The sequence below is a fragment of the Delphinus delphis genome, chromosome 20, assembly GCF_949987515.2.
Source record: "Delphinus delphis chromosome 20, mDelDel1.2, whole genome shotgun sequence".
Classification (NCBI taxonomy): Eukaryota; Metazoa; Chordata; class Mammalia; order Artiodactyla; family Delphinidae; genus Delphinus; species Delphinus delphis.
In genome coordinates, this window is record NC_082702.1 from 45,538,477 (window position 1) to 45,563,560 (window position 25,084).

The 25,084-nt window shown below is 38.9% G+C and overlaps 1 protein-coding gene across 1 annotated transcript in view; it reads left to right on the forward strand.

Moving 5' to 3' along the window:
* HYDIN (HYDIN axonemal central pair apparatus protein) overlaps window positions 1-25,084 on the forward strand; it is a 432,285-nt gene that overhangs the window by 226,249 nt on the left and 180,952 nt on the right. The window contains 3 exon segments of the mRNA XM_060000506.1: window positions 17,542-17,780; window positions 20,901-21,174; window positions 23,008-23,151. Coding sequence (XP_059856489.1) covers window positions 17,542-17,780; window positions 20,901-21,174; window positions 23,008-23,151 — 657 coding nt within the window.

Genomic DNA, 25,084 nt, shown 5'->3' on the forward strand with positions numbered 1-25,084 from the left:
GCTTTTCCTAAGCCATACCAAGTGACTCATTCAGTGACAAGAGGATACCAGTGGCAGTGATATCAAGAGACTTCCAGAAGCAAAGGTTTGTACTTGACAGAGAGCTGTAAGCCTCTCACCCCCACCCTCACTTGAGACCTCTTTTACTTTGGCATAGCTAAATGTGAAACTCAAAAGACAGATTCCAATAGGTCATATTGATTATAAACCACCCTGAGAGAAGGAAAGCTACTGATTGAATGTTAGGTAACATGATGGGTCAGCACCTTCCCTGAATTTAGAGCAACAGCTCTACTGATTGAATATGATTAGTTCCAGTATAAGCTAGAGCCAAAATGAAAGGAGATTTGATTTCCTTGTCACTAAAGAGCTAGCCAGAAAATAAAAGAAAAATGTCTTGGTTTCCTGCATGCTTTGTAAACCTTTCCATCTTCATTCTGCCTATTCCAGCTCTTACTTAGCTTTAGCAAATTGTTTATGTTAATTAATTATTATTCAGGCATACAGTTAATACTTGTCACCACAGAGGGAGATTAAGGCAAAACTTCCTTCATATGGATCAAATGTGCTTTTTTTTTCAAGTTCTAATTTCCCTCCTCCATAAAAATCTATAACTTCTTCCCTATTACCATCATCATCATCAACCCAACTGCAATGGGCTAAATGTTTGTGCCCTGCCCTCCAAATTCATATATTGAAATCCTAACCCCCCAAGTGATGGTATTAGGAGATGAGACCTTTGGGAGGTAATTAAGTCATGAAGGTAGAGTCCTCATGAATGAGATTAGTGCCCTCATAAAAGAGACCCCAGAGAGCTTTCTCACCCTCTCCATCACGTGAGGATACAATGAGAAAAATGGTTGTCTGCAACCCAGAAGCGAGCTCGCTCATGCCAGAACCTGATCATGTTGGCACTCTGATCTCAGACTGCCATCCACCAGAACTGCGAGAAATGAATTTCTGTTGTTAATAAACCACCCAGTATAGTATTCTGTTATAGCAACCCACATTGACTAAGACACCAACTCATGTCACTTTTAGGGGATGCCTATTATTGTCATTATCAACTAAAGAATTTATTCTGCCTGTTTGTGCACTGACAGTAGACAGTCATCTTCAATAATAAGCTAGTACAAAATGAAATAAACACTTTTATATAATGAGAAAAGACAAGAAGAGATGCATGGTGTAAAAGTTTATTAATGGTATGAAATCCCCAACACACATACGTCAATATTATATGATGTTGATCAGGGAGCAGATCATATTCTTCCGTAGTCACATTTCATCTTCCCTGTCTCAAGTAAAAGGAAAGAGACTGGAGAGGCATATATAACATAGTAGAGCTCTCCATAGGGTGACACTTGGGGTATTTTTTTAAATGTCAGTTGCGATGAAGTTGTATGCAGCATTGTTTCATGCTTTGGAAGAAAAAAAATCCTCCTCTGAGATGTTAGGACATTAAACTGGGGTGTGTCTGGGAGGGGAGGACAACATTATCTGAGGGTGGGCATGGTCATGTGTCATGCACAGTTATCTTACATATGGTAGTCACTCAACAAAGAGTGGTTAAGTGTGTCAGTGCTGAAGTAGTATTCTGTACTATCGGCAGTGTAGGTACTGTATTCAAACAGATCCGGAATCAAGCCTTAACTGTGCGTGCACTAATTCTGGGCACGTTATTTAATCTTTCAGAGCCTTTGGTTCCTTCTCTTTAAATGGAACTAGTAATGGCATCTAGAAGATTAAACATGATAATCTATGTAGAAAGTGCCTGGTAAAAAATTAGCACTCAGCATTCAATAGATGGTAGCTTTGATTATTAGTGTTGACAGACAAGAAGATCTAGGTGAAATGGCTTATGGAAAGACTTAAATTTTTATGACACTGTATCTTAAGATCTTTTATATTTTTCTTAGGTAAGAAAGAAAAAGAAATAAGGCACACTCAGAGAGGCCCCAAGGTTTCAAATTTAACTGATCCACGTAGTACAGTGCTCTGTCAAATGGGAACTCTAATGCTGCCTTTTTCCTTACTCTTCACTTGTTTCTATAATTTTTGACAGTGAAGCCATCTTATAAAATATAAAACATTTTTATTGATGAATCCATATGTGTTCTTCCACATCAAAGAAAAAAAGGTTTATTAGCAAATAACTTACTTTAGAAATTTCAGGTTCATTAGCTTTCTAATTCTTTAGCTCCTTGGGGCTTATTTATTCATGTATTTGTACAGATGCTTCCTGGCACTGTGAAAATCATGCCTATGTGCTCAGAGCAGTCCTATTTCCTTTTATTTAACTATCATCATGACTTGTGTTTGATATGACACTTTTCACTGTCTCTTTAAAAATTTTTTTATCTTAAAAAATTTTTTTAATTTTGTAAATTTTTTAATTAAAAAATTTTAATCTGTCTTGAGAAGGCAGTGACTTTCAGAAAGAACATTATTGTCCTTGTTCAAAGATACCTCCTTGTAGCCTTAAAAGATTGTTGAAAAAGAATAGATACATGTATGTGTATAACTGAATCACTTTGCTGTACACCTGAAACTAACCCAACATTGTTAATCAACTATGCTCCAATATAAAATAAAAATTTAAAAAAAATTGTTGGTACATATTACTTAAGAGCTGTGTAAATTACAGATACCTGCCTCCCTCATACAATCAAAGTCTGCTGGCCTTAAAATTCTCAGACTTAATGGGGAAATTAAGAGGTAGGGCAATTGCTTGACCAACCGGAACTCTCAGCATACCAAGCTCAGACCAAGCCCTTTCAATTCAATATATCATTCTGAACTACTTCCCTCTAAGAACAGAGAGAAAAGCTGGGCAAAATACGAAAAATCATGAGTTTCAGGGAATGATGGAGCAAACAAAGCCAATGACAACCCAAAAGAAAAAGGAAATTGAGAAATATATGTCCAGCGTTTGTGACTGCTTTTCCCATATAGTACCAGAAGAGGCTGAAAAACTGAAAGGAGCTTTCAGAAAACTCACTGGTCTAAGAAGGTAAACATTGGAACCAGGACAGGCTAGAGAGAGAAAAATTGGAGAAGAATGGACTTGGTAAGACTCCCAAACTTTTGGTTAGTACTAGGAAAAGCTACATTCTGGGAACAAAAGTAAGCTAGTACGGACCATCATTTTAATCTCTGCCTATATAAAGGAGTTCCAGGATTGCTAGTTTTCTCCAACATCTTTCCTAGAAGCAAATATATAGTCTCACCAGAGGAAGACAACATTGTTCTAAGCCTCAAAGTATCTCTACAGTTTTCATACACAACGTCAAACAGTTAATTTAAAAATTACCAGGCATACGGGAGACAAATTAATATAAAACTACAATATGCTTAATATACTGAAGGAAATAAAAGGCAAGATTTAAAATTTTGGTAGAGATCTAGAAAGTATAAAAGAGAAAAAATGGGAATTGAAGACCTAAAAAATACAATTGAAATTAGGAACTCAATAGATGGGTTTAACTGCGTATTACATACAGATGAAAACTGTGGAAGTGAACCGTCAGATGAAACTACCCAAAATGAAAATGTAGAAGAGTTGGTAAAACAAATGCACAGAGAGAGGGAGAGGAAAAAAGCTTCCATTATCTTCCATAGAAGCAAATGGATAAGGCTCAAACTGAAAAATTAAGAAGTAGCAGTAGATTACTTACAGATGTGAAGGTAAACACCAAAAGAAAATGCTAAAAATTAAAGGGGTTGCCCTCATTAATGTGCAACAATGAGAATGAGAATGAGAAGGGTGGGAGAGTGGGTTCAAGAGACAAGTGTTTTTCACAGTATACCTTCTTAAAAATATTTTTAAATTAATTTTTATTGGAGCATAGTTGCTTTATGATGTTGTGTTAGTTTCTGCTGTACAGCAAAGTGAATCAGTTATACATATGCATATATCCACTCTTTTTGAGATTCCCTTCCCGTTTAGGTCACCACAGATCATGGAGTAGAGTTCCCTGTGCTACACAGTAGGTTCTCATTAGTTATCTGTTTTTAACGTGGTAGTGTATATATGTCAATCCCAATCTCCCAATTCATCCCACCCCCTCTTACTCCCCTTGGTAACCATAAGTTTATTCTCTACATCTGTGACTCTATTTCTCTTTTGCCAATAAGTTCCTCTGTATCATTTTTCTAGATTCCACATATAAGCAATACTATATGATATTTGTTTTTCTCTCTCTGACTTACTTCACTGTGTATGACAATCTCTAGGTCCATCCATGTCTCTGCAAATGGCACTATTTTGTTCCTTTTTATGGCTGAGTAATATTCCATTGTATATATGTATCACATCTTCTTTATCCATTCCTCTGTTGATGGACATTTATGTTGCTTCCATATCCTGGCTATTGTAAAGAGTGCTGCATTGAACATCAGGGTGTATGCATCCTTTCGAATTATGGTTTCCTCTGGATATATGCCTAAGAGTGGGATTGTTGGGTCATATGGTAGCTCTGTGTTAGTTTTTAAAAGAACCTCCATACCGTTCTGCATAGTGGCTGTACCAATTTACATTCCCATCAACAGTGTAGGAGGGTTCCCTTTTCTCCACACCCTCTCCAGCATTTACTGTTTGTAGATTTTTTGATGATGGCCATTCTGACCAGTGTGAGGTGATACCTCATTGTAGTTTTGATTTGCATTTCTCTAACGATTAGTGATGTTGAGCATTCTTTCATGTGTTTGTTGGCAACCAGTATATCTTCTTTGGAGAAATGTCTTTTTTTTGTTTTGTTTTGTTTTGTTTATGGCTTCCTTTGTTGCACAAAACTTTGAAGTTTCATAAGATCCCATTTGTTTATTTTTGTTTTTATTTTCATTACTCTAGGAGGTGAGTCAAAAAAGATCTTGCTGTGATTTATGTCAAAGGGTGTTCTGCCTATGTTCTCCTCTAATGGTTTTATAGTGTCTGGCCTTACATTTAGGTCTTTGATCTGTTTTGAGTTTATTTTTGTGTATGGTGTTAGGGAGTGTTCTAATTTCATTCTTTTACATGTAGCTGTCCAGTTTTCCCAGCACCACTTATAGAAGAGGCTGTCTTTTCTCCATTGTATATTCTTGCCTCCTTTGTCATAGATTAGGTAACCATAGGTGTGTGGGTTTATCTCTGGGCTTTCTATCCTTTTCCATTGATCTATATTTCTGTTTTTGTGCCAGTACCATACTGTCTTGATTACTGTAGCTTTGTAGTATAGTCTGAAGTCTGGTAGCCTGATTCCTCCAGCTCAGTTTTTCTTTCTCAAGATTGCTTTGGCTATTCAGGGTCTTTTGTGTTTCCATACAAATTGTAAAATTTTTTGTTCTAATTCTGTGGAAAATGCCATTGCATTGAGTCTGTAGATTGCTTTGGGTAGTAGAGTCATTTTCACAATATTGATTCTTCTGATCCAAGAACATGGTATATCTCTCCATCTGTTTGTGTTGTCTTTGATTTCTTTCATCAGTATCTTATAGTTTTCTGAGTACAGGTCTTTTCCCTCCTTAGGTAGATTTATTCCTAGGTGTTTTATTCTTTTTGTTGCAATGGTAAATGAGATTGTTTCCTTAATTTCTCTTTCTGATCTTTCGTTGTTAGTATATAGGAATTCAAGAGATTTCTGTGTATTAATTTTGTATCCTGCAACTTTACCAAATTCTCACAATATAACTTTTCTAGAACCATTTAACTTTGGAAATTGTGTATGTGTATACATTTAATACAAATAAAATTTAAAAATTTACGTCATGCTTCAGGACAGAGTGTATAAGTATGCTACCATTTATGCAAGAAAAGTATATATGTAATAATACAAATACATATATGTCTAATTTTACTTATAAAGTTTCTCTGAAAAGCCAGGCAGAAAACAGCAAACAGTGGCTGCCTCTGGGGATGGTAACTAGTGATCACGCACAGGCATGAGAGAGAGAGAGAGAGACTCATTATCCTTGAATCCATTTGAATTTAACACTGTGACGTGTATTATTTATTTTTAAAGAAAAAGCTTCTAAGAAAGAAAGAAACTGGGAATGAATCTGAAGCAAGAGAGCAGAGTTAAAATTAAATGCTCTCTAAAGAGAAGAGTGATCGTATCCTTTTAGAATGAGTTATTTATTCAAGAAATATACGTGTGTCTTCTTGTTACACAAATAACATTTCCTTAACTTCTGTTTATTCTATAAGGATAGAGAAAAAAATCACTGTATGCCACCCTGAAGGTAACCACTATAAAATCTTTGGTGTGCATCTTCCAAAACTTTACTGTGTTTGTGTGTCTGACTGTGTATTCCTACCCCCCACCGTCAAATAATGCTATTTCATTACCAGCTATTTTCATTCAGCAATGTAGTATAGTCAGTTTTGATATGAATTATTAAGGAGTATTCCTGTTCAGATCATTTTCAGTGACTGACTTTATTGCATCATTTGGCTCCACGACTGTTGTTTAACTAACTAATCCCCGACTGATAGGTGGTTTCCAGTTTTTCACCACTGTAAACAATGCTCACATCTTAATTGCTGCTCCCATCTTTAACTGCTTCCTTAGACTAAATACCTAGAAATGCAATTGCTGGGTCAAATGGCATGAACATAACTAAGAGTATTGGTACATCTTTTGATATTATGTCTCAGAAAGTTTGTACCAGTTTGTATCCTACTCACCCTACCCCCATCAGTGTTAAAGAATGTCACCCTCTCCGAGACCCTTGCTAACATTTTGTTTGTTTTACTGAACTGGCAGATGAAAAAAAGTGTTGTATCATTAGTTAAGTCTGTGTTTCTTTGGCTTACTGGTGATGCTGAACATTTTTCGTATATTTATTGACCAATAAATAAGTATTTTTAAGCATCTTCCTCATGCCTGGGATGAACTCTGCTAGCTGAAGGGAGAGACATAAAAATGATCTTTCTTCATAAAATCATGAGAATGATCTCTTTCTTCAAAGAGTTTACAGTTTCAAAAAAAAGAAATGGATACAAAAATAACACAGTATTACAGTGTGCTGCTATGTTATATATAAGCACAGAGGAGGAAGTGGCTAATTCTTCCATAAAATTAAAAATGTTCAGAGGTAGGCACATTTGAGTGGAGACTTGAGGCATAAGGAGGAGAAGGACAGGGAAATGGGGTGTACATTTCCAGAGAACAGCATAGTCAGATGCAGTGATGATGTACAGCACACTCGGGAAGATCTGGTGTGGCTGAAACCGAGGGTGTGTGTTGGAAATTGACAGTGCCTGGGAAGTAAGCCTGGAAAAGTGCATTGGGGCCCTCTAACAAAGGATTTGGAACAAATCCTCCAGGCCATAGGTTCTTATCTGGTGCACCAGTCTTGATTGCAGGCTGCCTTTGTTTCAAACAGAAAAGATGAGAAACACCCACCATGTTTGGGGGTCCATGAACCCTGGAAATTATATGTAAAGTTTGGGTTATGTGTGTGTGGGGTGTGTGTGTGTGTGTGTGTGTGTGTGTGTGTACTTTTTCTATGGAGGGGTTCCATAGCTTTCTCAAAGGGGAAAAAAATTCAGCACCACTGGTCCAGACACTGGAGAGCCATCCAGAATTTCCAGCAAGAGAGGCATAGGATCAGGCCTGTGAAAGAGATTCCTGTCAACTAGATTGGGGAGGGTGCAAGTAGGAAGGAGAACTGGACGTGAGGTTTTGAATGATAATGTTAATAATAACCACCAATTATTGAGTATTTACTTTGTGGTAGACAAAGTACTAGGTGCTTGGCACCCATTTTATTTCCTCTTCAAGTAATACATTTAACAGATGAGAAAACTGAAACCTAGATTTTAAAAATTAATACAGAGCCACCTGGCTACAAATGGGCAGAGTCCACAGCTGACCGACAGGTCTCCATGTGACTTTAAAGCCCCCTCTTTTAATGATGACCCTCTCTGCTTCTCTTATAAAGCTCCGGCATCATTTCTTTTGTACTTCATCTCCTAACGTTCAGTTAATTATTTTAAGCAGCAAAGTGACTCACTTCAGGGCAGAGAACCATATGACTACAGATATCATTTAGAGGACAAAAAAGAGAAAGGCCTCAGTGACTGTTCATTGTTCTTGTTCCACAAAGAATTGGTCATCTGCTGAGATAATAGTATAAATCCAGAGAAATCCCTGACTCTGCACCTTGGTTCCTGTTGTCATTTGTGTCCTCTCATTCCATGGAAGGAAATTCCTGCAGATTTCAACTGGCAAGCGAGTCATTTTAGAGAAAAGGGCACAGTGCTGTTTTCTTCAAGCTTCATAGTCATTAGCAGTGCAGGATAGGAGGTCTGCCTGAGTGTATTTGCTCTCGTTTACTGTTGAAACGACATGTGCAAACACTTTTGTCTTTTATGGTAAATATTAAGTACATGATAGGGTAATTTATAAAAGCTCTGACTGTATTGTCAAATAAAAAGCAAATGTTAGCCTTAGATATGTGTACCCTCATATCTAAGGAGGAGGGTTTAACACTTATCACCAGTGGGCATGGAATTCTGAATTGCAAAAGATCACAATTTTTCCATCCTTTGCACAGTCATATGCACATACACAAACCAACCTCCTGTATGTGTTGTTCATGGGCTACTGGAATGACTCAGGCATTCTAGCCCCAATTCATAGAAAAAACAGAGGCAGCTGTTGCTGAAATTTTGGTAGAAGGCTTAGGAAAGCTAATTTTTTTCATCTTTGGAACGCTGTATTAGTTTTCTATTGCTACATAAACAATTACTCCAAACTTAGTGGCTTAATACAATACAAATGTATTACCTCAGTTTCCATGGGTCAGAAGTCCAGACATGACTTGGCTGGATCCTGCCTTTAGGATCTCAGAAGGCTGAGATCGAGATGCTGACTGAGCTGCATTCCCTTCTGGAGGCTTGACTAGGGAAAGATCCACTTCTAGGCCCCCTCAGGTTTGGCAAAGTTTGTTTTCTCTCAGTTGAATAACTGAGGCCCCATTTTCTTGCTAGCTGTCAGCCAGGGACTGCTGTCAGCCATCAAGCCCCCCACAGTTCCCCACCATGTACCCCTTCCATAGACCCTCACATGCTTGGAATCTCCTCATTAGGAAGAGCCCGATCCCTTCTAAGGGCTCTGTGTTCCGGCGTAAGTCAGGAACACTGGGGTAATCTCTCCATCTGCAAAATCCCCTCACAGCAGTGCCTAGACTAGCGTTTGATTTAATAACTAGGAGAAGATAATCGGACACCAGGAGATGGAGTAGGAGTAGCCATCTTATACTTCTGCGTACTGTAAACCCTTATGAGATGCTTCTCTTCTGGCAAGAGTATTGTATGTTAATGCTTTCTTAGCATCCATCCTTACTGTCTCAGTTTTGTAATATATTTCAGGGACAAATACTATTGAGCCCATAATTGTGTCATGTGGGACATTTCAGCTCTTGGTAAAATGATGACAATAGCTGTCATTTATGGAGACTTACTGTGTGCCAGACACTATTCTGAGTTTTATATGCATCACCTCATTTAACCATCAACTCTATGCAGAAGGTGCAGTCAGTCTCATGAGCTGCAGGTGGGAGAGCTGAGGCTGGACACGGTTAAGTGACATGCCCAATGTCCAACAGCTGCAATGTGGCAGATCTGGGACTCAAACCACAATGTCTCTTTTCCTTTAGAGCCTTCCTTCCTAACCTATCAGTCGTTGTCTTCCTGTATTGTTATTTTGAAAGGGTTACCAAATGTTCTCCATAGCTATGATTATCATTCATCCATCCCTCCTTTAGTCAAATTTGCCATCTAATAACATAAAATGTCACATAGGCCAAGTCCTCCCTAAAAACAAAGGATACCCCTAAAAGCCAAATACCAAAGAGACATAAGGTGAGAGTGGTTTAGAGCCTGACTTTTGGTAAGGATAGTCCAGTACCTTAGCAGCTGGCATTTTATTTTTTTTATTATTATTTTTTAATATATATATTTATTTGGCTTCACTGGGTCTTAGTTGCAGCACATGGGATCCTCGTTGCCACGTGCGGGATCTTTTTTTTTTTTTTTTTTTAGTTGCAGCATGCGAGATCTTTAGTTGCCGCATGTGGGATCTTGTAGTTGTGGCATGTGGGATCTTTAGTTGCGGCATATGAACTCTTAGTTGCGGCATGTGGGATCTAGTTCCATGACCAGGGATCGAACCCAGGCCCCCTGCATTGGGGGTGCGGAGTCTTAGCCACTGGACCACCAGGGAAGTCCCAGCAGCTGGCATTTTAATGTGCCTTGTTCTTGGATTCTAGGATGTACTTTGCTGCCTGGTTTTATGCCAAACATTGATTAATAAGCTTCATCAAAAAGAAAACTGACCACTTCAGCCCTGGAGAGCAACTTCAGGTCTTCTTTCCGGAACAGCCAACCCATGTCAGCAGGAATCAGAATAGAAATGGTACCCATCCGTTGAAAACTAATGTCCCCAGACTTGAAATAGCACTTAGGCTGGTGACACCCTCTCTTTATTGTAGACAGAGGGTTGACCTGTGCTACTGGCTAGACGAGGAAAATAAATGGTTAGAACAGGAAAGCTGACGTTGCCAATACCCTCTTTTGAAAGGCATTTGTTTTTTTGATAAAAGAAGGACAAAAATGGCATTGACTTATGTTTTGATTGTAAGCTGAGCCTCATAAATGAGTAAAACTGTGTAGAGTGTTCAAAGGCCATATATTTGGGAAGAAGGGCCAACAGAATGAGATGATCCTGCCTAGAACGTTTTTATTATATCTTCTAGCTGCCCCTCCATTTGTCCTAACAGCAGATAGATATGAACTCCAGGCCTGCAATTCCCATAGAAGTTGAAATACCAAATTATACTCCTACTTCTGTGTTCTGATAGAGTGAACTCTTCACCTTCCAAAAGCTGAGTTGGGGGAAGACTTAAGGACGTGACAGTATACGGAACCAACAAGGTAGCTAGAGCAGAGAGTAGCTAGCAGTTCACCATGCCTTTCCTCCTTTACTCTTGGGCCAGAGCAGATGACATTTCCCAGCCTCCTTTGGAGTTAGGTGTGGCTGCGTGACTGAGCTCTGGCCAGTGGAAGTGAGCGGAAGTGATGTGTGCCACTTCCAGGCTTGTGCATAAAACCTTGGCATATGACCCTCCATTCTCTTATTGGCCAGGCAGATGTCAGTGTCCACACTGGCTTAGAAGCCATGAATTAATAAACATGTCAGTATCTGTTTAGCTGGGGCCCTTGAATGCCTGAATGGAACAGAAGCCCGTCCTCACTCCTGCCACCAACTGGAATGCATGTGAGCCAGAAATAAGCTTCTGTATTATTAAGCCATTGAGTATCAGGAATCTTTCCATTATAGCAGCTGGCATTACTTTATCTAAAATAATAGCCTAAAATGATTACTGTATGTCTTTCAAAGTCAATCAGGACATTAAAATTTAAATTCTAAAAGCCGTCTAGAAATGCAAAAGATTACATCAAATGTTGTGATTTTATTGTTCTATAGGAAATTAAACAAATATCTAACTTAGCAATTATATTTCAGCATTTTTTTTTCTTTCACTGGCTATATAAACCAGTCTCTGTATTCTCCTTGGAACCAGCTTTATTATCTACTGATTTTTTTCATTAAAGAGAGAAATCTTTGACAAAATAAAATAAAAGCCTAGAATAAAAACAACTGAAAGTAAGACAGATAGTTCTAAGTAAAGAGAAGGGCTAGTTACTCAAGCATGGGAAATCTATTTCCATGTATTACTTTGATTATGTAGGTCAGACTGAAAATGATATGTCAGAGATTCCTATTTACTGTAATAAAAACTCCAATGAAATGATGCTATAATGACTCACTTAAAAATATCTATAGGAAGTTGCATTTGCATTTATAGCTCTTTAGAACTCACTTTTGTGTTATTTTCTGTGGTTAATATGTTAAAGGATATTAGTATTTTCACTTTGGGACTGTGTCTTAGTTCAGGCTGCTATAACAAAGTACCACTAGGCTGGATCAGACTGAAGACTGATAACTTCTCACTGTATCCTCACATGACAGAGAGCAGAGCAGAGGAAGTGAGTCTTTCATGACTCTTAACAAGGATACTAATCCGGGTCATGAGGGCTCCACCTCACGACCTCATCTAACTCTCATTACCTCCCAAAGGCCTCACCTCCTGGTACCATCACATTGAGGATAGGGTTTCAACATTAATTCGGGAGGAACACAAACATTCAGTTCATAACATTCCATCCTGGCCCCTCCAAATTGATGTCCTTCTCACATGCAAAATACATGCATTCCATCCCAACAGTCCCAGCAATCTTAACTTATTCCAGTATCAACTCTAGAGTCTCATCTAAATATCAATTAAATCAGGTATGAGTGAGACTCAAGGTACGTTCATCCTGAGGTAAAATTCCTCTCTAGCTGTGAACCTGTGAAACCAAACAAGTTATGTGCTTGGGAGCTGTTTAGGTGAAATGGATATATTTTACATATGCGAAGGGCATGAATTTGGGGGGCCTGGGGCAGAATGTCAGGAACTGAATGTTTGTCTTCCTCCAAAATTCATATGCTGAAACCCTACCCTCCAATGTGATGGTGTTAGGAGGTGGGGCCTTTGGGAGGTAATTAGGATTAGATGAGGTCTCAAGGGTAGAGTCCTCATGATGGGGTTAGTGCCCTACTAAGGGTCAGAAGATAGCTTGCTTCCTCTGCTCTGCTCTCTTCCATGTGCGGATACAAGGAAAAGGCAACAGTCTTCAGTCTGAAAGAGGGCTCTCAGCAGAACTCAACCATGCTGGCACTCTGATCTCAGACTTAGAGCCTCTGGAATTGTGAGAAACAAATTTCTGTAGTTTATAAGCCACCCAGTCAGTCTACGGTACTTTTTTATAGCAGTCCCAGCTCACTAAGACAGATATTGGTGCTGAGAGTGGGTACTGCTGTAACATATGCCTACAAATGTGACAGTGGCTTTGGAACTGGGAAATGGGTCGAGGCTATGAGTTTTGTTTTTTGTTTCTAATTTTTTTTATTAAAGTATAGTTGATTTACAGTGTCATGTAAGTTTCAGGTATACAGCACAGCGATTCAGTTATATATATATATATATATATATAAATATTTATTCTTTGTCAGGTTCTTTTCCCTTGTACGTTATTACATAATGTTGAGTATAGTTCCCTGTGCTATACAGTAGGTCCTTGTTAGTTATTTTTAAAAAATTTTTATTGGAATATGGTTGATTTACAATGTTGTGTTAGTTTCTGCTGTACAGCAAAGTGAACCAGTTACATATATAAGAGTTTTGAAGTGCATGCCAGAGAACCTTACATTGCTGTGACTGGGCTATCACAGACTGTTTTTGAAAAGTGGATAAATTAAGATGCAAAGAAGTTATTTCTTTGACCCTCAACATGAGCAAAATACAGTGACATTCAATCTTGTAGTTTCTCTTGCCAGTAATAATTGATCTATAGTCCCCAAAATTGAATTTATGAGGATTATTATCTTTTTGTTACTAATATTTTAAGATAAAACTACATACAAATACAGGTTAATGTTCTGGAAAGACAGACTTTGCTTACTGTCTTCTTAATATTTTAGTACTCCACTAGGGCTAATTTACTGTGAGTAGAAAAGTTAGAGAGAAATTTTGGAAAAACAATTTGAGTCATACAAGCATCAACATTTCTTTTGGCAAGTGTCCTCTGAATAGAGAAAATTCTCATACAAATATCTTATCTCAGCCCTAGTTTAACTAGTGTGGTATTTAATGTTTGTTTTCTTTTATATCTGTGTCTCTAGAGATGGCCCATATTAAAAGGTTATGAATAATAACAGGCATCTGGACTTAGAGTTAAACCTATAATTTCCATTAATACCAAAATTAAAATAAAATTTCCACATCATCATTCATCTACATCCTCTTTATAAACAACTTATAATCTTGAGAACTGTTCTTCTGTGCTTTGTTTAATTTATTTGAATTTTAAAATGCAATGTATTTATTCGTTCCCATTCAGACTTTCAAACCAGGAGGAAATATAATTAGCACTGTGGTCTGTGGAATAGAATTTTCCTCAGTTGTTAATTGGGAAATTGGCATTTGAGTTTAAATCTTAGATTCTCCTTATTTAAGTGCCTGTGAGCCTGTCCCCAAGAGAGTGACCATGCAGGGCCCACTGAACAAATCCAGTCTCTGAATCTGCTTTGGGGCCAGACCTGGATTTTGGTGACATTCCAAAGCACTGCCGTCCTGTGAGATTCTGCCTGGCTGAAATTTCTAACTCTTGCCTGCAAATTGCAACATACATTTCTTATTTTCTTATTCAAATTGCAACAACATCTTCTTATTTACAGCCATCATCAAGCAGAGCAGCTCTATTCCAAACCCAATCTGTGCTTGTCAGGAAGTTTCTGATCCGCAGCTTTACATTGTACCTGAGCCCTCATAGAGCTACATGTGTTTGTACATTTGCTAGGAGAAATACACCATAGGAACTAAATAGAGGCCGGATAATTCTGGACTGGAGTGCCCTCTCAAATCCAGCCCATAGAGTATATTTTACATCTGTTTTTAAGTTGTTGTTTTCTTCTATGTGCTTTTCTTCAGAGGACTTATTCTGAGCTTCCCTACTCAGAAGAGTACGGGGAGCCAAGAAAGATTCACAAGGGAGTGACGAGACTCCTCCTCAGTGAAGTGGAGAGTTTGGCTTTGCCTCTCCATTATTATCCTGGAAGTTTCAAAATGATCTGTATACCAGTTCTTTTTTCAGCCTTTTCCCAGTGCATTGTTAGTCATCACTAAATATTTTCTATGAATATTTATCCATATAAATATTTCTGAGTAATTTCTTCCTCAAAACAGGACTGTTAGAAATGATTTAAATGATAGAGCAATCAAAATAGGGATATGGTGCTTTGTGTTCATTTTGAGATAATTGTTTATATATAAAATTAGAGTAGAATAAATTTGAATTTTATCAAGCAATAGTATAATACAGTTAGGGGGACTTCCCTGGTGGCGCAGTGGTTAAGAATCCGTCTGCCAGTGCAGGGGACACGGGTTCAAGCCCTGGTCCGGGAAGATCCCACATGCTGTGGAGCGACTAAGCCCGTGCGCCACAGCTACTGAGCCTGTGCTCTGGAGACTGTGAGCCACAACTAGTGAGCCCACATGCTGCAACTACTGAAGCCTGGGCTCCTACAGCCCACGCTCTGCAACAAGAGAAGCCACTGCAATGAGAAGCCCGCATACCGCAACAAAGAGTAGCCCCCGCTCACCGCAACTAGAGAAAGCCCGCACGCTGCAACGAAGACCCAATGCAGCCAATTAATTAACTAACTAACTAATATATATATATATATATATATATATATAGTTAGGGATCACACTACCTGAAAATTGTGCTCAATTTCACATTTAGACAGAAAAGAAAATGTGTCTGGAAATTTGTTGTACAGTCAAAGAATTTCAATATCTTCTGCTCTGGAAATGCACCTTGTTCTTTAGATTTCCCTGAGGCACTTTCACCCCAACCTCCTTCTGACTTGCATTTTTGTTGTTTACACGGTGGTCCCTATGAATGTCATTACTATCAGCTTCTTGGGGGCAGGAATGGTGCTTTGGACATTTTTGTGTCTCCCACAACACCTGGACCTTAGAACCACTGAACGTGTATTTGCTATATGTATTGAAAAATCCTAAGAACAATTTGCTTATAAAATTTACAGTTGACTAGGAAGGATAGGAAAAGTAGCTAATAAGTCGAATGTCATAATCAGAATTTTTAAAAATCTCAAAAGGCTGAAAAATGTATAAAAAGAGAAGTAAATAATAAAACCTGAATTCAAAAACACACAAAAAACGCTGAAATTAATAACATAATAAATGTGTTTAACAGTGAATTACACACAGCTGAAGAAAGAATAATGAACTGGAAGATAGCTCAGAGGAAGTCATCCAAAATGAAGCACAGGCAGAGAAAGAATGGAAAATGCAGATGAAGGCTGAGACAGAGAGGACACACTAGGAAAGTCATACCCATGTGTAATGGAGTAATACAAGGAAAGGAGAAGGAATGAGGCAGAAACAATATCTAAAAACATAATGGCTGAGAATTTTTCAGAAATAAACATATCAAACCACAGATTCTGGAAGTGTAGCAAATTCCAAGCAGGATATACAAATAAACCCATAACTAGAGACATTGTAGTGAACCTGAACTATAATCAATCAAATACAAGGATAAAAATCTTAGAAGCAGCCTGGGAAAATAGATTACCACCAAAGAAACAGAATTATATTTTTAAATTAAATAAGATGCTTATAGCATGAGTCATTTTTTATTATTTGACACTTTAACCAAATTTTCAACTTACTTTGGAGCCATGTGAGGTTTTCTTCTAAAGCTGGATGTAGAATTTGGAGGGCTGTTGAACAAAAGAGGGAGATTTGATTTATTCTATTTAGCTCCAAGGGAGTGGACCAAATACCAGTGTTTGGAAGGTCAAAAACAAACAAACGTATCTCTAATATAAGGAAGACATATCAAATAGTTTGAGTTATTAAAACCAGGGATAAGTTACCTTAGATGATAAATAAGATCTCTAACATCAAAGGATTTGATTAAAAGGCAGATATATGAATTCATTTAACAAATATTTATTAAGCATCTCCTATATACCAGGCATAGTTATAGATCCTAGGGATGTATCAGTGAACAACAATAACAAAAAAGACAAAAATCCCTTCTTTGGAGAGCTTATATGGTAGTGCAAAGAGACAGAAGCATGATAAATCAATCATGCACAATGTTAGAAGATGGTGAATGCTCAGGGGAAAACATAGAGCAGGGTAAAGGGGATCAGGAATACTGGGGGGAAGGCTTGCAACTTAAAATGTGGTGGTCAGAGTAGGCTTCATTGAGAGGTATTGTTTGGTCAAAGACCTTAGGCAGGAAAGAGAGTGAGCTATGAGGATCTAAGCAGTTAAAGGGAACAGGTTGGTGGGAGTCACTTCCAACTCTATAATTTAGTCCTATCACACATTTCAAAATAAGTTTGGAATTTTAGCAAATGAAATTCTATTGATTATGATGAAATAATAGGAACGAAGATGACTTCCTATATTGTGTTTATTAATGAAAGCTGTTCATCCCTACTATAACATCATGGAAACTCTGCATTTGAAAAACATTTCTTTTAAAACTTCCAAATTCCAGGAAGGATGTTGTACCTTCTGTTGGTATCTCAGAATTTGGAGATTAGAGCAGATAATTAGTATAAGCTTGTTAGAGAACTGGGCTGTCGTCTTAAGAAAGAGATGTAAAGAATCTTCACAGCGCATTCAAAAGTAGAATTGTAGGTTTGCTCTTCAGAATCATATTGCTTTTTGAAGAAAAAAAAAGAAAAGCCAACAAACACCCAGCTGCTTTGATTCAAAAAAATAATGTTTGTCTCTGATGTTGAGTTCTGCAGTGCCAGGCATTTGAAATACAGAGGGCTTTGACATGTGCAGAATGAAAAGCCAAGAATATCTTCACTGTTAACTTGCAGTCTTGTGTTACAGGCACACAAAAAGTCCCTCTGGACGGTTGAACCCAAGGAAGGCACAGTTCCCCCAGAAAGTGATGTTGAACTGACACTGACTGCCAACCTGAACGACATACTGACATTCAAAGACACAGTCATTTTGGACTTTGAAAATAGCAACACATACCGGATACCTGTCCAGGCTTCAGGAATTGGCTCCACCATTGTTTCAGATAAGCCCTTTGCACCAGAACTCAATTTGGGAGCACATTTTAGGTAAGGAAATATCATGGACCAAGTTTTATGCATATCACTTATATTCTATAAGCTGAGCATCACTCCTACTTTGGAAAATTATTTTTAAGTAAACAGAGCTAGCCTCGTCAGCCCCCTCCCTTCCCTATCTTCACTTTTCCCCCTCCAGATGTGTTCATCAGCCACAAGAAGACATTTCCTAGTCATAGTTTGGTTACATTCTCCAAGCTGTGTCCCTCTACACTAGAGAAGAGATGGTTCACAGGAAGTATATTCTTCTCTGAAACTTACAGTGGCTTCTCTGTGACAAATTCAGAATCTTGAACATGATTTCTCTTCTTTGATTCCAATATATTGTTAATTCCTCTCCATGAATGTAGAAAATACAAATGGACCTTAGTGATAACCTAAGTAGAGTATAACTAGGAAGGTAAAAATATATTGCAGGGACTTCCCTGCTGGTTCAGCAGTTAAGATTCCGTGCTCCCAATGCAGGGGGCCGCGGTTCGATCCCTGGTCAGGAAACTAGATCCCGCATGCATGCCGCAACTAAGAGCCCATGTGCCACAACTAAAGATCCCGTATGTGGCAATGAAGATCCCACATGCTGCAACTAAAGACCCGGCGCAGCCAAATAAATAAATATTTTTTAAAAATTTTATATATATATATATATATATATATATATATATATATATATATCTCAAATGTATCTTACCAGGTATTGCAAAGCCAGTAATTTTTTTTTTTCGTATATGTTCTCTGCTTGCCTCCCCACCGTAGCACCAGCAACTGAGGTGGTTGTAGTTGGCTCCACCTGATCACTCAGGAAAAGCTAGAGAGTCTAAATATTTAAATAACAGGTGGTACAGTGTAGACATCTCTGAGCAGAACGATCTAAATTTGACTCTAAAAATGTATGGGGTTAGAATACTAACCATGGAGGACATGTGTGAGGGTTTGTTTATGGTTCCTCAGAAGAGTCATGCATTGTCACTAGTTGACACTCAGGAGCCAGCTGAATTGGTGCCTGTTTGTTTCAGTGCTGTGAACAGATCTCAAGGGGATGCTCCTGCCTTTTGGCCTAAGGCCCTGAAACCAAGATGGACACAGTGTGTTTAGAGATGTACCTGACAAAATACTGTTAGGAACCCTCCCCCCAAACCCATCCATACCTCCTTTCCTCTGCTTCATCTACAAAATATGGCACTTAATTGAAAATACCATAAACCAATAGGAGTTAAGTAATAGGCAAGTGAGATCGTTAATTGCATATGTTTTCAGAGAGGCATCCAATTACAGTTTTTGTGTCAACTAGATACGAAAAATGCTCCTCTCCTCCTATCCATTGACCATATGATAGGGCATTTTGTCATTGCATACTATTCCTGTTTCCAAATTTATTTGTTAAGTGCATTCAAATATAATTATAAAAAACAATATACTGCAAACCAGACTTAATTACATGTTCTCCTTAATCTACAAATAGTGTCAAATGGCCCCAAAGGATATTCTGACACTTGCCTAGAATTGGAGGGATAGCTGATAGTTTTCAACAAATATAGAAGAAACCTGTATCTTTTAGCTGCCAATTTCTGCTCTGCCTAAACGCTGTTGTTCTTCTTTTTGACATAAAATCTTGATGCCAGCAATCTCCAGAAGAATCATCAAAAGCAGGGGTGGGAAAACTGCAGCCCATTGCCTGTTTCTATAAACAAACTGTTATTGGAAGACAGCCACGCCCATTCATGTACATATATTGTCTACAGCTTCTTTCACACTACAGTGGAGAGTTGAGTAGTTGTGATGGACCACGTGTCCCAAAAGGTCTAAAATATTTATTATTCAGTCCTTTACAGGAAAAGTTTGCCAATTTTGGGGGCACAGGGATCTAAAGAAATACCCGTATGCCACCTCTTCTGATGGCATATTTTTGGACAACTCCTTTAAATTTTCAGAGCTTCTGTTTCTTCATCAATAAAATTAATCAATATGCTTAGTATTACTGGGGTGCTATGATGACTGAAGGATACACTGTGAATAAGTGACAGAGACCCTGCCTAGTTTATAAAATAGTATATGTTATTTATTATTTTCCCCAAAACCTACATTTAGCCCTGAAGTCAAACTACAAAGTGAAGACTCCAATGAGCATGCCCCATTGGACATATATTTAGCTAATAATGGTTATACCTGACAACTGGCAAACACTCCTTATTATTTAGCAAGCTTCAACTTGCTTATTAGACATGGTGTCTTTCCAAAGGAGGGACAGATGGGATGAAAACTCAAAGCCCCCAAAAATAAAAAATAAATCTTAAAAGTCCTGAGATGAGTTTTTTCCCTGAAGAGAATATTTTAAAGTAAGCTTATAAATCAGTTTAAAAAAAAAAAAAAACTCAAACAAAAACACATTTGAACCACCTCCAAGATCTTAGAAATTTCAGTGTCTAGCAAAGAGACAGACAATAAAGAGGTCTTTAGTAAATACTTGCAGAATAGATGAATGAATGCATGCATGCATGCATGCGTGGTAGCATCTTTAAAGCACATTAGTCTGAGATAAATGACCAATCCAGGTGGTGTTCTGATGCATTATAGTCCCCTTGACCTTTGGTAAGGTTTAGAGGATATGTGTTGTTTCTCTTTAAAGTTCCCTTCAAATGGAGTCCATCACAAGACGTTTAACTAGTTACTAGAAATTTACTCAACACAATTTGAAATATACTTCTCCTTCAGTAGCTGTTTTGCTTTCACTTCTCAGTACCATTTCTCGTAAATTGAAGTGATTTTCACATGAACTGTATCTGTGTGTTATGTGGCAGCTTAACCTGCTGAGAAAGACTGGGGATGGGTGGGCCACTTCCCCACGGCCCCTTTCCTGGTGATGACAACTCAGGGACCAAACTCAAGTCACTGACTCAAGTCTAATGACCCAACGAATAGATGTTACCTTGTCCTAGTAGTTCCTAGCAGTATCACCATTTAGCCTTCCTACATTAAAAAAAAATGTCTATTTTTTTTTTATCTATTTTGTTGCTCACTTTTTAAATACTTCCGGAGGAGTAAATCCCAAGGCTGTGGAGCTGAACGGAACAACTCAAAGCTGAATCCTCTCAATCCTTGCCTCCTCTTTTCCAGCCTGGACACCTGTTATTACCGCTTCAAGTTGACCAACAAGGGACGTCGGGTCCAACAGTTGTTCTGGATGAATGAAGATTTCTGTCCCCAAGAAAAGCTGGGTAAGAAGAGACTGGCTAAGAAGAGGAGTGCTAAGAGCCACTGCCAATCCCAGTGCTCCCGGGCACCCAGGGATCCTCAAAGCCCCGTGTTTCAACTCCACCCCATCAGGATGGAGCTGTACCCAGGCCAGACGATTGACATGTTACTTGAAGGCTATTCTGCCACTCCCAGGGTAAGAGGACACACATTTAGAAGCTATTATTCTCCTAAATAAATCTTTGCTCTATTTCTTAGGAGAGTCCCTCGACATTTATCTGAAGAAAGGCTGTGGTTTCTCAAGGATTGCATACAGCACTGAGTTACCATGGCAGCACCCATTGCATTCAAGGTTCAGCTCTGCTGAGTTTTCTGTTTCTACAGCTACCATGAACTCAGTCTTAAAATACTGTTTAAAGCAGGTTCTCATCCCCAGAGTCAACAGAGCCAGCAAGTCTCTGGTAGAGGGACATCCACTGTCCGGCCAAAGCTAAGCCTCTGATTAATACTTAGCAGTATTCACTTAATATTTATTTTTAAGAAAATGTTTTTCTTAAAATTTCTCGGCTGCCTCTCCTATCCAGGTATTGGGATATCCTTAGTTCCTTCCCTCTCAGCTTGACTCAACAGCATCACATTTATAATCATCATATTTTTATGTATCAATGAAAGAGCTGCATTTATCTTCAGCAACTCTGATGTTCTGCTCTTATTCACATTATCACCATTCTGCTTAAGACATTTAGGCAGATCCAACCATGTGTCTGTTTATTCCTATTCCCTCATGGAGGCTGGAAACCGTTAACAACCTAAAAGAAAGACTTCTGAAATCACTTACAAGCCTCTTCACAAAGGCAGACTTTGTGAATGAGAAATGATGGTTACCTGAGCTCCTGCTGGTGTCACCAAATTAGGATGTGATGCTGAACTTTATCCTCATGAAAATAGGAAACAGTAAGAAATTGCCTCCCAGCAGACGAGACAGGAAAGCTGGTTCCCTGCTTAGTTCCTCGAGGGTCATGGATGGCACTTTGCTTCACTTACGTTGTTTCTTCACAGAACATTTTCAGGAAAAACACATCCTTAGTTTAAAAAAGAAGGTTATTTCCCATTATGGAGTGTATAATATGTTTTTTCTCTCTGTTACTGAGGGATTCAGCCAACTTTCACTGAGTATGTACCACATGACACACACCATGCTAGGCACCAAGGATGCAAAGATGAATAGAATGCAGACCCTCATCTCAAGACACTGACAGTCTGTTGCAGGCATGTTTACAGTGTTGTTCTCAACAGTTGACTGTATTTTAAAGGCATTAAATCTGAGCTGCTGGAGTTCTAAATTCAGTTGCAGCTTTACTAAAATCTCCCCTGTATTCCAAGTTCTGCTACATAATTGAGAAGACTTGAATTCATTAACATCTGACACCTGAGCAATCTTCAATAAAGGCTATTCATGTTATAAATTCACTTTGAGTCCTTTCTACTCTATAAAAATCTAAGGCTCTTAGGTCCAAAGAAGTGTTAATTACCGTACACGATTTTTAAATATTCAAATGTGAAAGGCGAAATTTTTCCAGCCAGCTTCCAACTACCTTGATAAGAAATTGTGTGTAACTACCATTGAATATTTTTGTTCAACTGTAGTTGAGTTACAAAGTCGTGTTAGTTTCAGGTGTACAGCACAGTGATAGCCCATGAAGGATTTTTATCTGCATCTTCCATCACTGTCTTGTGTATCCAGTCCCTAACAGCCCTGATAAATCTTCCATAAGTACACTGGATGAGCTGAATGTAAATTGATTGTGTCCTCAGGGACAGTCAGCAGTAGACACAGGACCCATCCTGGACACATCTAACCAATCAGACTTTGTGTGACAGAGACCCATCCCTGACATGCACTGCTCAGAAAAATGTGTTCCTCCCTGGTGTCCCCAGGCAGATAGTTGAGAATCATTTTGCTGATTGTTGAGAATTAGGTCTTCCAAGCTATAGAGGTTCCACAAACGCTGGTATATCTTGTCTGCAGATAGTCAAAGAAAAGCTGGTGTGCCACACCATCATCGGGACACAAAAGGGGAAGAGCCTGGTGATGACGGTGAACATCATCTGTGAGTTCGTGGCACCGTTCATCCAGCTCTCCACCAAGCAACTCGTATACCGACTGGAGAAGGTCAGTGGGGCTGTGTTGGGGAGAGCCGGGTGCTCCAGCTAGGGGTGCGCATGTTCACGCTTTCATTTTGGAAGCTAAATTAATGGGAATCCTGTTACACCCACACCCAGCCAATGTTTTTTAAGCTTCAGAGGCCAATACACATTCAACTAAAAATTCTGAATCTAAACCTACATTCTTTTGAAAAGTGAATTGCCATAGAAATTCTACTTCCATCATCCCTGATGTATAAGACCAAAGTGAAGGGGTATTCCAGTGCACTGAAAATGCATTTCAGCCCATCATTTTACTCTAACTAGGTAAAATAAACATCACAGTATAGAAATGGTTGGAGAAGAATTATTGATAATTACAGTAACCAGTAAGAATAGCTGCCACTATTGATTGGTACGTGCTGGGCATTGAGCCATGTTCATTACATACATTTTCCCATTTGTCCCTCACAGCAATCTCTGCAGGAGCTTCTCTTTCCCATGATACACAGGAGGAAACTGAGACACAAGTTAAGCTATTTTGTAGATCACCTAACACTGCTTGGGAATAAACAACTTAAACTATTTGATTCACATTCTTTGATGTATATGCCCATAACTGTCTATAACTTTATGTGCCGTTAAGGGTGAGTGGTAAGTGGGGGAGGCCCAGAACAGGGGAGAGATGGGGATGACTGCTGCTCAGGGCAGTGGGCTGGGTGGTGAAGAGGAGGGGAAATATCACAGCAGGACTTGACCTACTCCTAGGCAGGTTTCCAGCAGAGAATTATTTACTGTTCAGGACAGGTATGTGTGGAACATTTCCTCTAGGTCAAGGGCTGTGTGGGTGCTAAAAATCTGACATAGTCACAACTAAGAGACTGGTTGAGATTACAAACTGTCAACAAACTATTAAAATTTAATTGTTTAAATTATAATTCTAAACAGCGCTATGAAGAAGAGGTATAAGTTGCAGTGAGAGTATGTATCAGGAGACGTGACCTTATTTGTACATGAGGTCATAGATGGCTTCCTTGAGCAAATGCCTCAAGTTGGGACTGGGAGGACAAATAGAAGTCGATCTGGTGACAAGTGGGGGAGAGAGAGGTAGGGAACAGCATATGCCAAGGGCCTGAGTCACGAGAGAGCTTGGTCAGCATAAAACCTGAAGGGCCACCTCAGACAGAGATTATGCCAAGAATGACAATGAAGTCCATCTAGAGAAGTGGGCAGGGGCCAGGTGTGTGTGGCATGACTGGGACACATGTTGTGAACTTCGGGTTTTGTTTTGGGTGACCATTGGAGGGCTTCAGGGAAGGGAGTGACATGGTCAGATGTATTCATTGAAACAGTCACGCTGGCTACGGAGTGGAGTATTTATCAACACCTACCATGTGCCAGGCACTGTGTCGGGTCGTAGAGATACAACAGTGAGAATATTCCCTCCGTGATGAACTTCACAACCAACTGGGAAGACCAAGCATTAAGGAAGATCCCGTGGTGTGATCTGTGCTGTCACACGAAAGGACTGGGTGTGGCAGTGCCTAACCGGTCATGGGAGAACAAACCAGGGTTCCTTCTGTTAACGGAGGCTAGCAAGAGAATGTTCAAGACCATTTGTTCTGGTGCATTCTATATATATTGTTCATATTAAATAAATATCTGTCGAACACCCACCATGGATAAGGTGCTCTGCCAGAAGATGAATAAGGGAACTTATAGGCTAGTACAGGAGGTGAGATGTACAAGTTCAATTCAAATCAACAAATAATTTTTGAGCACCTGCAGTGTATTAGGCAGTAAAGACACAGCAAAAACCCTAACCTAACAAACTGGTGGGGAATGTAGACACTGAAGAAGTAGGATAAAGGTTTCAGTTACAGGATGCTAAACTAACTGTGACAATCTCCATGAGACATATAAAAAGAAAATACTACCAGAATTCCTTCTACAGTTGTTAA